The 15953-nt window shown below is 41.0% G+C and overlaps 2 protein-coding genes across 5 annotated transcripts in view; one reads left to right on the top strand and one right to left on the bottom strand.

Moving 5' to 3' along the window:
* Nucleotides 1–260: 260 nt before the first annotated feature.
* On the bottom strand, nucleotides 261–3696 carry CCDC121 (coiled-coil domain containing 121). 3 transcript variants are annotated; one of them, XM_009442208.4, is made up of 2 exons: nucleotides 3003–3696; nucleotides 261–2537 (listed from the first exon to the last, which is right to left on the bottom strand). In XM_009442208.4, the coding sequence occupies exons 1-2, from the start codon at nucleotides 3374–3376 to the stop codon at nucleotides 1583–1585; spliced, it is 1329 nt and encodes a 442-aa protein (XP_009440483.1). In that variant the 5' UTR covers nucleotides 3377–3696; the 3' UTR covers nucleotides 261–1582. The 3 variants fall into 3 exon arrangements, with proteins under 3 accessions (XP_009440483.1, XP_009440485.1, XP_009440484.1); XM_009442210.4 differs by having other exon boundaries at nucleotides 3512–3619; XM_009442209.5 differs by having other exon boundaries at nucleotides 2999–3090.
* Nucleotides 3535–15953, top strand: part of GPN1 (GPN-loop GTPase 1) — a 21937-nt gene continuing 9518 nt past the window's right edge. The window contains exons 1-11 of one of the 2 annotated variants that reach the window (XM_525723.8): nucleotides 3535–3783; nucleotides 4479–4572; nucleotides 5651–5690; nucleotides 6458–6524; nucleotides 7256–7293; nucleotides 9468–9546; nucleotides 9762–9856; nucleotides 12838–12883; nucleotides 13514–13660; nucleotides 14673–14755; nucleotides 15870–15909. In XM_525723.8, the coding sequence (XP_525723.5) occupies nucleotides 3535–3783; nucleotides 4479–4572; nucleotides 5651–5690; nucleotides 6458–6524; nucleotides 7256–7293; nucleotides 9468–9546; nucleotides 9762–9856; nucleotides 12838–12883; nucleotides 13514–13660; nucleotides 14673–14755; nucleotides 15870–15909 (978 nt within the window). Of the gene's footprint in view, nucleotides 3784–4043; nucleotides 4063–4478; nucleotides 4573–5650; nucleotides 5691–6457; nucleotides 6525–7255; nucleotides 7294–9467; nucleotides 9547–9761; nucleotides 9857–12837; nucleotides 12884–13513; nucleotides 13661–14672; nucleotides 14756–15869; nucleotides 15910–15953 lie in introns of those variants that run through there. The other variant, XM_054678303.2, reaches the window with a different exon arrangement.

Here is a 15953-nt window from a genome sequence, read left to right as displayed (position 1 = left end):
CTTAGGGTTTTTACGTCCACAGAGACTAAGCCTTCAAGTTTGTCTTGGATACCATGCTTTCCTTGTTCAGTGTTTCTGTATTTTCAGCTCACAAATTGAGATTTAGGTTAAAGTACCTGTATGCTAAAATCCTAATTTCTGCATTAAAACTAGTTTTTATTATTTGCACATGTGAATAAGACATTTAAGAGTGGTAACAGAAGAGTGATGAAGTAGGAAATGTGTTACATTGGAACAGTAATAAAATCAGTGGATAAATGTTTTTATTTAATAACATTGTTTAATAAAAAACTACATATTTAACAGAAAAGTTGTTAAAGCTACAAGGTAAAGGCACATTGAAGGAGAATCCTTTTTAAATCCAATTTTCAGGGAATTCACTTTACATGTAAATAAAGCAGAAAATGCAGGAAAATTATTTTGAAGTTTTTCATCACTTAACAATTTCTGGGAAACAAAGTTCATCCTATTTTCCCATAGAGGACCCCTGTTAAAATATAAGATTATATTCCCCTATACTAGGATTCAGCATTCAAATAAATCACTAGTCCAACTTCAATGTCGTAGAACCCCCCAAAAATATAACTATCCTAAAAATATATAATTTAAAATATAATTTATAGTTATACTAAATGGGAATAAACATATGGCACACATTAATTACAAAGGATACTTCATGTACTAGAAAGTGCACCTGTAAGAAAATTAATAAATGACCTAAAACTAAAGCATTTAGGATAACAAACATCATTTTACTTGCTATCTTTTAGAATGCTGCTAGGGAAATCGATGGCACTTAAAAAAAAAGTTGTCCAAATATTTCAACTTTTTTTGGATACGTTTTCCTGAAATAAGTGGAGGCATTCAGTCACCTCAATGCCACAGGTGTTTCTTCAAATAAAACATTTTCAAAAGTAAGAGATGACCTAATATATGTCTCCTTCATCTTTTCTTACCTTCTCAATTAAACTTGTAGGGGCTTAGCATCAGATGAAAGGTCACTCTGCCTAGCACTTACTGGACTTGCTGTTATCAGAATGCTTTTTCACTCATGAGAAAACTAGGAGCTACCTGGTCACTGGCACAAACTCACAAAGAGCTTGTAAAAACTGCTTTTGTCTGCTAAGTTGGTCAAAAGGAATGAGGATAAACTGATACTGGTTATTTACTGAGCAGAACGCTATTTGAAGTCTATTTGGAATGCTATCCTTAAAGGTACTTTCTCTATAAAGAAATACAATTTAGCTAGATGAAATAAATCACAACTGTTTTCACTTCCTTAGGTTGGTTTCCTTTAGCTAGTTTGATGTAAATGGCTAGGTTAGGGTCATGTGTTAGGTTAACTGGAGGTTTGTGGAATAGCTTATTAACAAGAGTATTTAAAGAAAAAGCTAGTTAAGGGAAGCTGGTTACCAAATATCTAGTAGGACTGTTGGATAAAACCATCTAATCCTTCACTCCAACACATCATGATGGAGATTTTACAATAGCAATCTGGAATCCAAAAGCCTTTCTAACCAGGTTAATGTAGCACTTAAGAGTACTTGCTCCAGTTCTTATTTAATCAGTGTTATTTTAGAAGTTACTTTGGATTAATCCTTGATTTGGTGCCTTGGGGAAGACTGGGTGTGGTCTTTGGAACATCCTGTCTATTTAGGCACTGATTATGACTTCCTTGCAGTCTCTGCCTCGCCTGGATTAAGGACTCCAGATACCACTGTTCCTGCTGCAGCTGCTGCTTCCTGTTTTCTAAGTGGTTTTGAGTAGCCGTTAGTTTCTGGGCTTGCTCAATTAGCTGCAGTAATTCCTTCTTGAACTGCTGGTTCTCTCTGTTGATGCCACAGGAGTATTCAAAAATAAACCGCTTTGCTGCCAACTTCAAGGCCTGGGCCTTCATATTAAGCTCTCTTCTTTTTCTCTTTCCCAGTAGCCTCCTGTCTGGCTCGCTCAGTTGTTTCTCCAGTAATCTTTTCTCCTGGAGGAGCTGGGCCTGTACTTCCCGAGTCTTTGAAGCTGTCTCAGCTTGGACTTTATTTGTCTCCTCCTGTAATGTCTGTATTTCTTTCTCCTGCTTTTCCTTTAATATAGCAATGTCCCTCATTGCCTGCAACTTCCGCTTCAAACTGGATTGGATATTTTCCTTTTGCAAGAGCGCTGTTTTAAGCACTGAAATTTGTTCTGCATATCTGGAGGCTGATTCTTGTCTTCTTCGTTCAATCTCTCCACTTTTTTGTAAATAGCTGTTCCATACCTTCTCAGGTTGCTCTGTGTACTCTTCAGTTTTGTTAGTCAGGTATTCCAGAAAGAATCTGTTTTCAGCCTGGACAAGTAACTTTTCTCGGTGTAGCTCCCTGGATTCCTCCAGTAGCTGTTTCCGCTGGGTTTGAGCTTGTTTTATATGCTTGTTCAGATCCGTCATTTCCGCCACTATCTTTTCTTTAAGCCTTGTCTCTACCTTTGTTAGCTTCTCTGGCTTGACAAAATTATTTATTAGACTATGATACGGTGGAAGGAGCCTTCTGGGGCCCTCAGCAAACCTGAAAGAACAAACGAGACATTCCTCTGTCAGTTAATGAAACTTTAGGAAGTAAGTGCACAACTGTCCTTCATTCATACAAGAGAATATTTCTGAGCACCAGAATGTTCCAGACATTATGCAAGGTGTGGGGAATCCAGCTAGTGGTAAAGGATGAGGAATGTAGCTCGTCATTTACAACGTGCATTCACTACAACCCTGGGAGGTATTACCTCAGTTTTAAAAAAGGAGAAAACAGGTTCAGAGAGTTTAAGTGACTTGCCCATGACTCACACCACTAGCAAGTGGCAGAGCCTGGGTATTAAAGCCAGATCTTATGACTTACTGAACACTGTTCGCAGCTACAAAGGGTCACAGAAACAGACTGGTTGGTCAGGAGTAGAAATAATTTTCTAGGCTCTTTCATCATCTTTCCTGAGTTTCTGAGGGACCTTCAGTGACGAGGAAGCTCCCCTCCAGTACCTACTTGCACCTGGAATCCAAGCATTCATCCTGAAGGTCACGGCAACTGTGTAGTTCACTGAGGGTGACTGCCAAGGAATGAGCGCTAGCATCAGGAACCTGCGTCTGCAACTCGCGGCAACAATGTGCAAGTGTGGAAAGCTCCCGTAGTTTATTCTTTCGGTGCTCAAAGGGTCTCGGTGCTGCCCAGCAACCCTGGAGACTGCACCCTGCTCCAGTCCCGGCTGGTCCAGCCCTGAACTGTTTAACCGCCTCGGCTACCGAATAAGCCCGAGCAGCCGGTCCTCCAGTGGCTCCGCTCCCCGTTCTCTGTGGGCTCAAAATGACAGGCATGCTCCTCGTTTCCTTGCTGTGTGAGCCCTGCCCTCGGGACCCCATCTCTTCTGGCCTTCCTCCGGGAGACAAAAGCCCTCCCAGGCTGCAGAGATCAGCGCCCTTTTCCTAGCTCCCTTCAGCCTTCCTCTCGCTTGCTCAGCGCCCCCACTTCCTCGCCACTGTCACTAGTTGACTCACCAGCCCTGCCCGACGCTAAGAAGATGCCCTGGCAACCGCCGCGCCCCTTCACCCGCTCCTTTCTGACGCTGTGGTGGTTTTCGTTCGCAGCCCAGAACATTGCGGAAGTTTCTCTACCCATGCGGTGTCTCTATGGTCGGGTGGGTGGGGCCAGGAGGAAGATGGCGGCGTCCGCAGCTGCCGCTGAGCCCCAGGCTTCTGGGGGTCCGCAGCACCCAGTGTGTCTGTTGGTGTTGGGAATGGCGGGATCCGGGAAAACCACTTTTGTACAGGTGACGTACACAGCATGGGTGTAGTAGGGGAGCGCAAAAGGTTGCCTCCGGCAGGCGGAAGGCCAGGAAGAAAGGGAGGGAGGTCTTCCAGGATTTGGAGGGTACCGGCGCATGGCTTTCGGGGGCTTCCCATCAACTTTAGTTCCTTCCCCGGCAAAGCCTCCTCGGGCCCTAGCCAGGTTAATTAAGGCTCTCTTCTGCGCACCTTCAGGGCATACTCGGTCCAGCTTACCACGTTGTACAGGAATTGTCTTGCTGATAAAATTGCGTTTCTCGGAGGCAAGTTACAAGTAACTTTAAAGATTAATACAGTGCTAGCACACAGGTTTTGGTGAAGATTTGCCAAATATTTCTTGCACGCCTGTCATGTTCCATTCACTGGGGATATAGCGAAAATGAGGTTGACAAGATTCATTCATGGGGCCAAATATTTAATGGAGGAGATAGAGAAAACCCACATACGAAGAATCAAAACAAGTAAACAAGTGACTACGAGTAGGGGAAGCTTTGTTAGATGGGTGATGAAGAAAGGTAGCATTTGAACTGAGAGTTGTATCTTGGAGGTGGACATGGTGGATATTTCAGGTAGAAGAAAATCTAAGTGCAATATTCTTAAGGCATGGGTGTTAAAGGAATGGAAGTTCTCTCTTGTCCCCTCTTTGTCTCCTTCCAACCCTCTCCCCATATCTCTGCAGAGGCTCACAGGACACCTGCATGCCCAAGGCACTCCACCGTATGTGATCAACCTGGATCCAGCAGTACATGAAGTTCCCTTTCCTGCCAATATTGGTGAGTAAACCAGTAACATAACTTGTGTGCAGTGCTTTAAAGAGAATGGAAAAGGCCAGGCGTGGTGGCTCACGGCTGTAATCTCAGCACTTTGGGAGGCCGAGGCAGGTAGATCACGAGGTCAGGATTTCAAGACCAGCCTGGCCAAGATGGTGAAACCCCATTTCTACTAAAAATACAAAAAATTAGCCAGGCACGGTGGCAGGCACCTGTAATTCCAGCTACTCGGGAGGCTGAGGCAGGAGAATTGCTTGAACCCAGGTGGCAGAGGTTGCAGGGAGCCAAGATCGTGCCACTGCACTCCAGCCTGGTCAATAGAGTGAGACTCTGTAAAGCCTCCAGCCTACCAGTCTTCAGTGCCTTCTTTTTTCATGTTTTCTAAACTATCTACTTTCATTTCCTTTGGATTTGCTTGCGTTCCTAAACAGCTTAGGTTTTTTTTTTTTTTTTTTTTTTTTTTTAGACAGAGTCGCTGTCACCCAGGCCAGAGTGCAGTGGCGTGATTCACAGGTCACTGCAGCCTCAACATCCCAGGCTCAAGTGATCCTCCCACCTCAGCCTCCTGCCACTATGCTGGGCTAGTTTTGTTTTGTTTGGAGAGACAAGGCCTCTCTATGTTGCCCAGGCTGGTCTTGAACTCCTGGGCTCAAGTAATCCTCCTGCCTTGGCCTCCCAAAGTGCTGGGATTATAGGTGTGAGCCACTGTGCCCAGCCTAACTCCTTTTAAAAAATCATGTCTGCATTGCCGTTGCGTTGCCTTTGTCAGTAATAGGCAATTAGTAAGAAGCATTTTTTTCCCCCTTGATTTTTGCCTCCCTTTTTCTAGGCATGTTTAAGTTGCATGAAACTTTGCACTTTGTGGAGACAAAACTCTTTGCCACAACTTTAGAGCTCCTAGGCCTAACATTCTTCATGATTTACTTGGCATTTATTCTTTGTAAGGAAGGAAACCAGTGTGAAAGTGGAGGTGGTAGAAGAGAATGCTGACAGGAGAAGGCTAGAAGGCCAGTTTTACTTTCCTGGTGGTAGGGAATGTGTATGTATTACATTCCAGTTAATTCTTTTTTTTTCTCCTCAGATATTCGTGACACTGTAAAGTATAAAGAAGTAATGAAACAGTATCCTTTTCCATCTACTTTGGTCTTGACTCATTCCTGGCTTCTTGTCTGTGTATTTTGTGGCTTAAAAGAGTGTTTTTGCCTTTTCCTTGTGAAATATACAAGCAAAAGGATGGAAGCTGATTGTGGGAGAGGTAGGTGATCAGAAATACTATTTCAGCTTGAGATTTTAGTTTTCTTACCATCTCCCCAGATGGCAGGCTGTTGTAATTAAAGAGCAGAGAGTATGATAGGATAACTGACAGCTACCTGGGTCCCACAAGGTAGTATTTTGCCTTGGAGGATCATCTGTTGGTCACCACCTCTTTAGACTGGGAAACTCAGAAATGAGTGAGTTTAGTTGGATTAACTCTTAGTAAATTGCTGTATGAAATGTGTACTCTCTCCGTAGGCAAGTCTAAGTAGGAAGACTAATCATAATCAGCAGATTGCTTGATTTATTTATGAGGATCAGAGCCGGAGGTGTTATACAGGTGGCTTTAATGACCAATGCCAGTGGGCTGTCACTGCCTGATGCACCTGTATTACATTTTGGTCACTTTGTTTTCTTCATTTTGCCTGACCATTCCTAAAATCAAATGAGTGAGCCAGACCTTGATAATGACTGTTTCCCTGTGTGGTTAAGTTTGTATGGTAGTCAAGGATTAGGTTGCCAGTATCCATTAATGGAACACTAATTTCATAATGCTGTTTGTGTGAATGATAGCCTAGGTATGAACTTTATAATCTAATCTATAAGCGATTTCAGTCCTCAACTTGGTGTCTAGATATGGACTTGGACCCAATGGCGGCATAGTGACCTCACTCAATCTCTTTGCTACCAGATTTGATCAGGTATATCTGTCTTTAGTATATTAATATGGTTGTGTAAAAATCTGTGACTCTTAAATTCCTTAGCTTGATCACATTGGTAAAGAAGAGCAGCAAACGTGAGCATAAATATAGAAAATAAGTAGGCATTTTGTCAGACAGAGAAGTAGACTATGAGAAGGTGATCAGTATGGTCAGACACTTCAAATTTAATATTTGTGACAGCTAATAAAAATCCAAAAGACCTGGGTTATTTTCTTGACCTGTTCTTTGCCTGTGGTATTACCCCGAAGCTGGGATGGGGGTATTTGGGAGTGGGATGGACTAGCAGTCATGGAATGGAAAGATGATGGGGCATTTCACTTGTGATAAATATTTGTCATTCTTTAGGTTTTCTTTGTCACCTACTTCCATAAGAGTGTTTTATAATCACTGGTTTTTATACTCTGATGTTAGGCCATGAGACAGGCTGTTAACATTTTGACAAGAGATACGACTTGACATTGACAGATCAAAGTCTTCAGCTTCTCAGATCCTTGGATTGTGCCCCAAGATGGTATTGGAGTGCTGCTGATGTGGCTGTGTTGCTTTAGTTCAGCCTGTTTATTCTTTCTTGTCCTAAGATTGCAAATGTTCAGTAGGTGATTGAGGGATTCAGTAGGTGATATTGCCTGTGAGGTATGCCACCCTGGAGAGGGCTCTGTGATTTTGTGTTGAAATCGGAATTTGTTGTCATTGACATCTTTTTCTTTTAGGTGATGAAATTTATTGAGAAGGCCCAGAACATGTCCAAGTAAGTGATGTCAGTAACATCCATTTATTACTCTGTAGCTGACATATTTCTAGGCTTCATGGAGGATCTGGGATACCATCAGCCTCTGAAAGAATATAGATTGAGATGAAACCATTAGGAGTGAAAAAAAAATTGGCAAATCATTAAGATGCTTTAGAATATAGAGCTAAATTTAATATCATTTCATCCTCAATTACTTTGATCCCCAATTTACATGGCTTCTTAGGAGCTCTTTTGAGACTTTGTCCCAATTCAGTTGTCCACCTGCCTTCTCTTGGGAAACCATGCTTGTTGTCATTAAAGTATCTGAAATACCTTTCTAATTCTTATTTAAATGAATATAGTCTACATGGTTCAGAGAAAATTTTTTAATTTACAGAGTGTCAAAATAGGAAATATTTGTTCTTATGGCCATTACCCAGTTAGCTGTTGTTCAAGGTTTACTTTTTTTAAAAAAGATAATTTATTGTTTTATAAAAATTCAAACCATGCATGATATTTATAAGATGAAACCATCACCCTGATTCCCACTAGAAGTAACATCATCATTCAGCGACTAGCATTCCACATTTCTATATACACAGATAGAAGGATGAATGGATAAAAGTGCTTTTACAAAAATGGGGTACTAGAGGTAGCTTTTGTTTTGTTTTGAGACAGGGTCTTGCTCTGTCGCCTAGGCTGGAGTACAGTGTAGTGATCTCAGCTCACTGTAACTTCCACCTCCCTGGCTCAGGTGATCCTCCCACCTCAGCCTCCCAAGTAGCTGGGACTACAGGTGTGAGCCACCACACCTGGCTAATTTTTGTATTTTTGTATTTTTGGGATGGAGTCTCGCTCTATTGCCTAGGCTGGAGTGCAGTGGTGTGATCTTGGCTCACTGCAATCTTTGCATCCCGAGTTCAAGCGATCCTCCTGCCTCAGCCTCCTGAGTAGCTGGGATTACAGGTGGCCTGCCACCACGCCTGACTAATTTTTGTATTTTTAGTAGAGATGGGGTTTCACCATGTTGGCCAGACTGGTCTCAAACTCCTAACCTCAAGTGATCTGCCCGGCTTAACCTCCCAAAGTGCTGGAACTATAGGTGTGAGCCACTGAGCCTGGCCTGGAGGTATTTTTTTTTTTTAATGACAGCTTTATTAAGATATAATTCATATAACATAAAGTTCACTCGTTTAAAGTGTATGGTTGTTTTAGTCTGTCCACAGAGTCGTGTGTTGATAATTACTATCTTCAGAATATTTTTGTCATCCTAAAAAGAAACCCCATACTCATTACCAATCACTCCTTATTTTCTGTTCCCCTCAGCCCCTAGTGACTACCCCATTTTCCATTCCCGTTGGCAATATGATTTCTCCACAACCAGTTCCTCCATAACCTTGCCAACTTTTGTTATTCTTCTTGTTTTTGATTATAGCCATTCTAGTGGATATAGAGTGGTATCTCATTGTGGTTTTTACTTTTATTTTCTTAATAACTAATGATATTGAACATCTTTTTAATGCACTTATTGGCCATTGGTATGTATATATTTAGAGAAATGTCTATTAGAATTCTTTGCCAATTAAAAAAATTCTGATATAATTCATAATTATATCAAATTAATTCACAAAAAAGTTGATACAGTTCATAAAAACAGCTTTATTGAGATAATTCACATACCATACAATTCACCCATTTAAGGTATACAATTCAGTGGCTTTTAGTATATTCACAGAATTGTACAACTATCACCACAGTCAATTTTAGAATATTTTCATCATCTTAAGAAGTAACCTGATATTCTTCAGCTAGCACTTTCCCATTCCTCCCATTCTTCTTCCTCTGTTCCACACTCACCCCCGCCCTAAGCAACCAGATGTTTCCCAAGAGATTTACATTCTGGTTTTGTGTCTTTCATTTTAAATGCATTGTGTTTCTATAAAAGTTTCCCCTGTGATCATTTGCAGCAACTCATGGTCTGCTGTTCCTGCCCATTAGCGTGAATATTGGTCATTGAACAAAGTCTAGGGGATCATCATGTGCAGTTTAGGGCCAGTAGGAGGAAGTTAGATTTGGCAGTGTGCAGAGGTTACTCCAGTCTTGGATAACCAGATGTTTATTGTCTTATATGATGGAATATCCTTCAGCATAACACAAATGTAACACTTCTTTAATGATCTTTCTTGACATAGATATGTGTTGATTGACACACCTGGACAGATTGAGGTATTCACCTGGTCAGCTTCTGGGACAATTATCACTGAGGCCCTTGTGAGTATTCTAGGACTTGCTACTGAGAGTAGCTAGAGGGGCTAGACTGGATGAGCATTTATTTTTAATTGCCTTGGACTTTATATGGGAGGGAGTTGTAGAAGCTCTGCACACCCTGCCTAAAGTGGTTTTCCCTTGTTAAGGATGGTGGAAAAAGAGTTTGAGGACAGATCGTGAGCCCTCTGACCAAGGCTTTGATTATTTTGTGGCTTTAGGCATCCTCATTTCCAACAGTTGTCATCTATGTAATGGACACATCGAGAAGTACCAACCCAGTGACCTTCATGTCCAACATGCTCTATGCCTGCAGGTAATTGATTATTGGTGGGGAAAGTGTTCCATCAAGGTATAAGGCCTTTTTCTCTTCTTCTTCCTCTTTTTTTTTTTTTTTTTTTTTTTGAATCTGGTTGCTTACCCCTGGATTTGTGCTCATTCAGATTTGCTGTTCAGTTGAGTGGCTGTGAGTTGGGGAAGGTCAGAGGAGAAAAGAGGCACATGTGCTGTTGGCATTCTCTCTCAATACCCTCTGATCTTCCTCCCTTGTTGTTACAAAAAGGTGATGTATGAATATGAACTGTCTGATAGTTGTTCCCAGTTGAATAAAATCCAAGTTTAAAGATAAAGTCCTCTGGGCTGGGTCTGTCATCCCTACACTTGGGAGGCCAAGGTGGGAGGATCGTTTGAGCTTGGGAGTTTGAGACCAGGCTGGGGAACATAGCAAGACTCTGTCTCTACAAAAAATGTTTTAAAATTAGCCAGCGTGGTGGCACGCCCTTGTAGTCCCAGCTACTTGGGAGGCTGACGTGGGAGGATTGCTTGAGCTCAGGTGGTTGAGGCTGTAGTGAGCCATGATTGTGCCACTGCACTCCGGCTTGGGGCAACAAGAGCCTGGGGCAACGAGAGAGAGAGAGAAGAATAGAGTCCTCTGGCCTAAATGATGCTGGTAGAGTGAAATTGTAACATGAGGAGATACCATGAATAAGAAGATTTATCCATAATTGTAAAATGCACAGGTGGCCAGGCATGGTGGCTCATGCCTATAATCCCAGCACTTGGGGAGGCTGTGGTGGGAGGATCGCCCGAGCCCAGGAGTTTGAGACCAGCCTGGGCACCATGGTGAAACCCCATCTCTACAAAATATACAAAAAATTAGCCAGGGATGGTGGTGTGTGCCTGTAATCCCAGCTACCTGGGAGGCAGAGGTGGAAGGATTGCTTGAGCCTGGGAGGCCAAGGTTGCAGTGAGCTGTGATGATGTCACTGTACTCCAGGCTGGGCAACAGAGTGAGACCCTGTCTCAAAAAAATAAAATGCACTGGTTTGCCCCAAATGTGGCACCATTAGCAGAGGAAGGGCATGCCTCACTAGATTAGTGCATTAAGACTGAGGAGCAAGGCTGACAGTTATTAAAGCTGAGAGAATTTAATTTTGAGGGTACACAAATGCCATCACCAACATTTGTCTTTTCTGATATGACAAGGGATGTCCCTTTTTGTTGGATGCAAGAAATTGTGATCCAAATAGAAATCTGAAGATTGACAACATTATTTCATTTTCATATTAATTGTTTGTTTGTTTGTTTATTTATATTTTTTCGAGATGGAGTCTTGCTCTGTCACCCAGGCTGGAGTACAGTGGCACAATCTCACCGTACTGCAATTTCCACCTACTGGGTTCAGGTGATTCTCCTGCCTCAGCCTCCTGAGTAGTCACCACACTTGGCTAATTTTGTATTTTTAGTAGAGTCGGGGTTTCACCTTGTTGGCCAGGCTGGTCTCAAACTCCTGACCTCAAGTGATCTGCCCGCCTTGGCCTCCCAAAGTGCTGGGAATACAGGCATGAGCCACTGTGCCTGGCCCATTTTCATATTAATTGTTTAAAAGAAAATTATTTGATTTGCCTGATAGTGTTAATCATTTCTTTTTTAAAAAATTAATTAATTTATTTTTAGAGGTGGGGTCTCGCCATGGTGCCCAGGCTGGTTTTGAACTCGTGGGCTCAGGCAGTCCTCCCAGCGTGGCCTCCCAAAGTGCTCAGATTACAGGCATGAGCCACACCCCCAGCTGGTAATCATTTCATGATGAAACATACAGTTGATCCTTGAACAATTTGGGGATTAGAGGTGCCAACCCCTGCAGAGACCAGCCTGGGCACCATGGTGAAACCCCATCTCTACAAAATATAAAACTTTGACTCCCCCCAAACTTAATTACTAAAGGCCTACTGTTGATTGGAAACCTTGCTGGTAACATAAACAGTAGATTAACACACATTATATATATATTATATGTATTATATGCTGTATTCATATAATAAAGCTAGAGAAAATAAGGGGAAGATATATTAACTGTTCATTAAGTGAAGTAGATCGTCATAAAACTCTTCATCCTAATCGTCTTCACTTTGAGTAGTCTAAGAGTAGGGGTTGGTTTTGCTGTCTCGGGGTGGCAGAGGTGGAAGAAAAGGTGCATATAAGTAAACCTTGCAGTTCAAACCTATGTTGTTTAAGGGTCAACTGTGTATCAAAATATCCCTTTGTACACCTTAAATATATATAATTTTTATTTGTCAACTATACCTCAATAAAGGTAGGGGTAGAAACATTTTTAAGATGTTACTTTACAGATTGAAAAAAATTTTAATGTTCTTTTCCCAGCCTTATTGAGGTATAATTGACAAATAAAAATTGTATATATTTACATGTTATTTGTAAAGAATAAAGGAGGTAATACTTATGAAAGTGCTTATTAGCACAGTGCCTAGACTGTACAGATTGAACATCCCTTATCCAAAAATTTGAAATCTGAAATGCTCCAAAATCTGAGACATTCTAGACACTGACATGACACTCAGAGGAAATGGTTATTGGAGGATTTTGGATTTTCAGATTTGGGATGCTCAACCAATAAGTATTTACAAATATTCCAAAATCTGAAATCAAAAACACTTCTGGTCCCAAGTATTTTAGATAGGAAATTCTCAACCTGTAATAGGTATTCAATAAATGTTCATTTCCTTCTCTGAAAAATACCAATTTGGTTAAAAAACAAAACAAAAACAAGTTCAATATTAAGGCATTATTACTTCAAACGAGAGTGAGAGTGTGTGTGTTGCTTCTGGGTGGTAGTTGTTTTCCTGTTGGCAGAGACTATATGATGTTATGTAAAAATGGATGACTACTTTTTAGATTCTGAACTCCTTTCTGTTCTCTTACTTAGTCCCGACATACTGACACTGGACGAGCAAGAGCTTATGTGCTTTTACTAATAACTTCTCAATGTTTGGTTTTCAGCATCTTATACAAAACCAAGCTGCCTTTCATTGTGGTCATGAATAAAGTAAGTGTATTCTTCCTGTTGTGATTCACCATTTTTCATCAGAACCTTGTGGTTAGAAGGTTTAGGTGGGTGAGAAAGATTATTTCAGATGCTGGAGACCAGATTCAGGCTTTACTGAAACAAATTCATAGGCACTTCGAGAAAATGAATCAATCAAATTGAATGAGCAATTATTACCAACTCTTGTCTAAAATTATTTTAGGCTAGGTAGAGTAGCACTTCAACCATAGTATGTAGATTATCCCTCAGAGTCAAGACTGTGTAATTACGAGAGGGACAACTAGTCTACTGGAAGTGGCAATTAAAAAATTCTAAACTTCTCTGTTGGTTGATGGCTAGGATGCAAGAGACCTTTTGACTTCAGAGCCTAGAATGTGCTGGTGTCCATTCTGGCCCTGGTTACTTGGCAGTGGATAGTGGAGGGTCAACCAAGAGAATACACATCTTCATTTAATTACACTGACTACACAGTGATTGTGGTTCTTTGTGGCTTGTTGCAATGGAGGGGAAATAGAAGCAGAGAAAGAAAATATATGGATGATATGTTCTTTGCTGTCAACACTTAATTAAAAGAATAAATTTTGCGTTTGTTGGCTCTGGTTGCTCATAATTGACTTCTCTCTGGTACAGACTGACATCATTGACCACAGCTTTGCAGTGGAATGGATGCAGGATTTTGAGGCTTTCCAAGATGCCTTGAATCAAGAGACTACATACGTCAGTAACCTGACTCGTTCAATGAGCCTGGTGTTAGATGAGTTTTACAGCTCACTCAGGGTAAATTTTCTCTCCTGCTCACACTGACAGCCTCTTCAGATAACCTGTTAACCCATAGGATTGGCTTTGAACCTGGCTGAGAAAGGAAGCTTATTACCTACTGAAAAGTAACTTTTAAAGCATTGCTTATTAAAAATTGTGGAGTGTACAAGAATAATAAGATAGGGACCCCAGCTTCAGAGTTTATAGTCTATTTGGGAGAGAAGGCTACACACAGAATTAAAATATATGATATATTGTAGTAAGTACCTTAAGAAAGTTTGGAAGTTGGGCCTGATGCTTGTGAGGCGGCAGATCAAAATGACAGATTTTGGAGGATGTAGCATTAGAGGTATGCTTTGAAGAAGGGTAAGATTTATGTAAGCAAAGGCAGAGTGGGTTAATTGCCCAAGCAAAGACATAGACAAAGCAGAAAGTGATTTGGTTTGGTTTGTTAGGGAATAGATAATAAGTCCTGTTAATTGTTCAGTCCTAATTATCTTTTTTTTTTTCTTTTTTCCCTTTGGAGAGAGGATCTTGCTTTGTTTTACCCAGGCCAGAGTGTAGTGACAGGATCACAGCTCACTGCAGCCTTGACCTTCTGGTCTCAAGGGATCCTCCTGCCTCAGCTTACCAAGCAGCTAAGACTATAGGCGTGTGCGGTATACCATACCCAGCTAATTTTTTATATTTTGTAGAGACTGGGGTCTCGCTATGTTCCCCAGGCCAGTCTTGAATGCTTGGCCTCAAGTGTACCTCCTGCCTCAGCCTCCCAAAGTACTGGTAGTATAGGCATGTGCCACTGCACTCAGGCCATATCTTTCTTTTTCAATTTTTTATTTTCCATGGACTTATTTCTGTGACTTTTGACTGGGTGTGCTGTTTTGTTCTTTTTTAGCCTGGCTTTTTGCCAAAGACTTCTCAAAATATAAACCACTCTTACTAAGATTTTATGACATTTAAACAAGTTAATGTACTTCATTAAAAAATATACAGTGGTTTCTTTAGTGGCATTTATGATGCTTTTTGGCAGGTGGTGGGTGTCTCTGCTGTTCTGGGTACTGGATTAGATGAACTCTTTGTGCAAGTTACCAGTGCTGCCGAAGAATATGAAAGGTGAGGATAAAGGAAAATTCTATTGATGACATTCTTAATAACCTACAATTCTGATATGAAAGCAGTTTTTCCAGGAAAAGCATTACATTTTCATGATGGATGTATTATATTTGGTTTGCATATGTGTATTGAATCAGACCACACTTAGGGGTAACAAGTTCCCTTTAAATTTTGGTTTTTTTAAATAGAAGTATAAATTTTCATTGTATTGAGTGATTAAGAGCAGGGATCATCAGACTTTTCTGTAAAGAGCTAAACAGTAGGTAGCTCAGGCTTTGTGGGCCATATAGTCTCTGTTGCAACTGCTCACGTCTGCCATTGTAGGACAAAAGCGTCCTTAGACAATTTGTAAATGAATGGGCGTGGCTAGTGTTACAGAAAAACATTTATGAAAACAGGCAGTGGGCTGGATTTGGCACTAAGGTTGTTGTGAAGATTGAGAAAACGTATACAGCACTTATCACAATTGCTGACATATAGTAAGCACATTTTATAATAAATGTTATAACTATTGTCATTGTTAATACTGGAATTCAAGTAAAGAAAAGTGGAGTCAGAGCCCTGTGCACTTTCCTTAGGCCTGTGGCATGATAGCCGGCTTATTAGTGTCATGTGTCTTTGGCTTCATATTTTGCAAGATCCTAACAACCATATTTTGGTTTTCAGACATGTTATTTTGATTTTGATTCATTAGACACAAGGGTGTTATCAAAACCTTAGGATAGACTCTTTTCTGTATCCTTTCACTGTTGTTGTTCAAGTAAAGCACATAATTGTATGTTGCACGTCCTGAGCTCAACAGGCTTATCTTTTACTTATCTCACCCTTTTATCTCAAATGAATGGTGAGTTCATCAGTCATGTTCTCACCAGTATTAATCTTTCCAGCCCAGCAGTCAGGATTGTGTCTCCTGGTTCCAAGGTGGGAGCGGGCACCTTGGCTTTTAATTCCATTGGGTAGACTCTGTCAGTGACTAAGATTTGTTACATCTGATGTTGAATGAAGTCAGATGTTTTATTATTGTCAGTCTTAGGAAAATAGAGATAAGGGGATGTGGAGAGTCAGTAGGATAGAGGATTAAGCAAAGGAATTTAGAAAGTGTTTCTCTTTACAGGGAGTATCGTCCTGAATATGAACGTCTGAAAAAATCACTGGTAAGAAGGGAGGCTGTTTGTATATTTTCAAAGGGCCATTAAAA

Source organism: Pan troglodytes, chromosome 12, assembly GCF_028858775.2.
Source record: "Pan troglodytes isolate AG18354 chromosome 12, NHGRI_mPanTro3-v2.0_pri, whole genome shotgun sequence".
Taxonomy (NCBI): Eukaryota; Metazoa; Chordata; class Mammalia; order Primates; family Hominidae; genus Pan; species Pan troglodytes.
Note: the sequence above shows the minus strand (reverse complement) of the source record. Positions and strands in the feature narration are given on the sequence as shown.

What these genes read in the sequence shown, in the direction of transcription:
- CCDC121 (XM_009442208.4), bottom strand. Translation starts at nt 3,376, where the DNA reads ATGGGGTCCCGAGGGCAGGGCTCACACAGCAAGGAAACGAGGAGCATG. An exon ending in TGCTTGGATTCCAGGTGCAA is followed by an intron (nt 2,538 to 3,002) that starts GTAGGTACTGGA and finishes TTGTTCTTTCAG; the next exon opens with GTTTGCTGAGGGCCCCAGAA.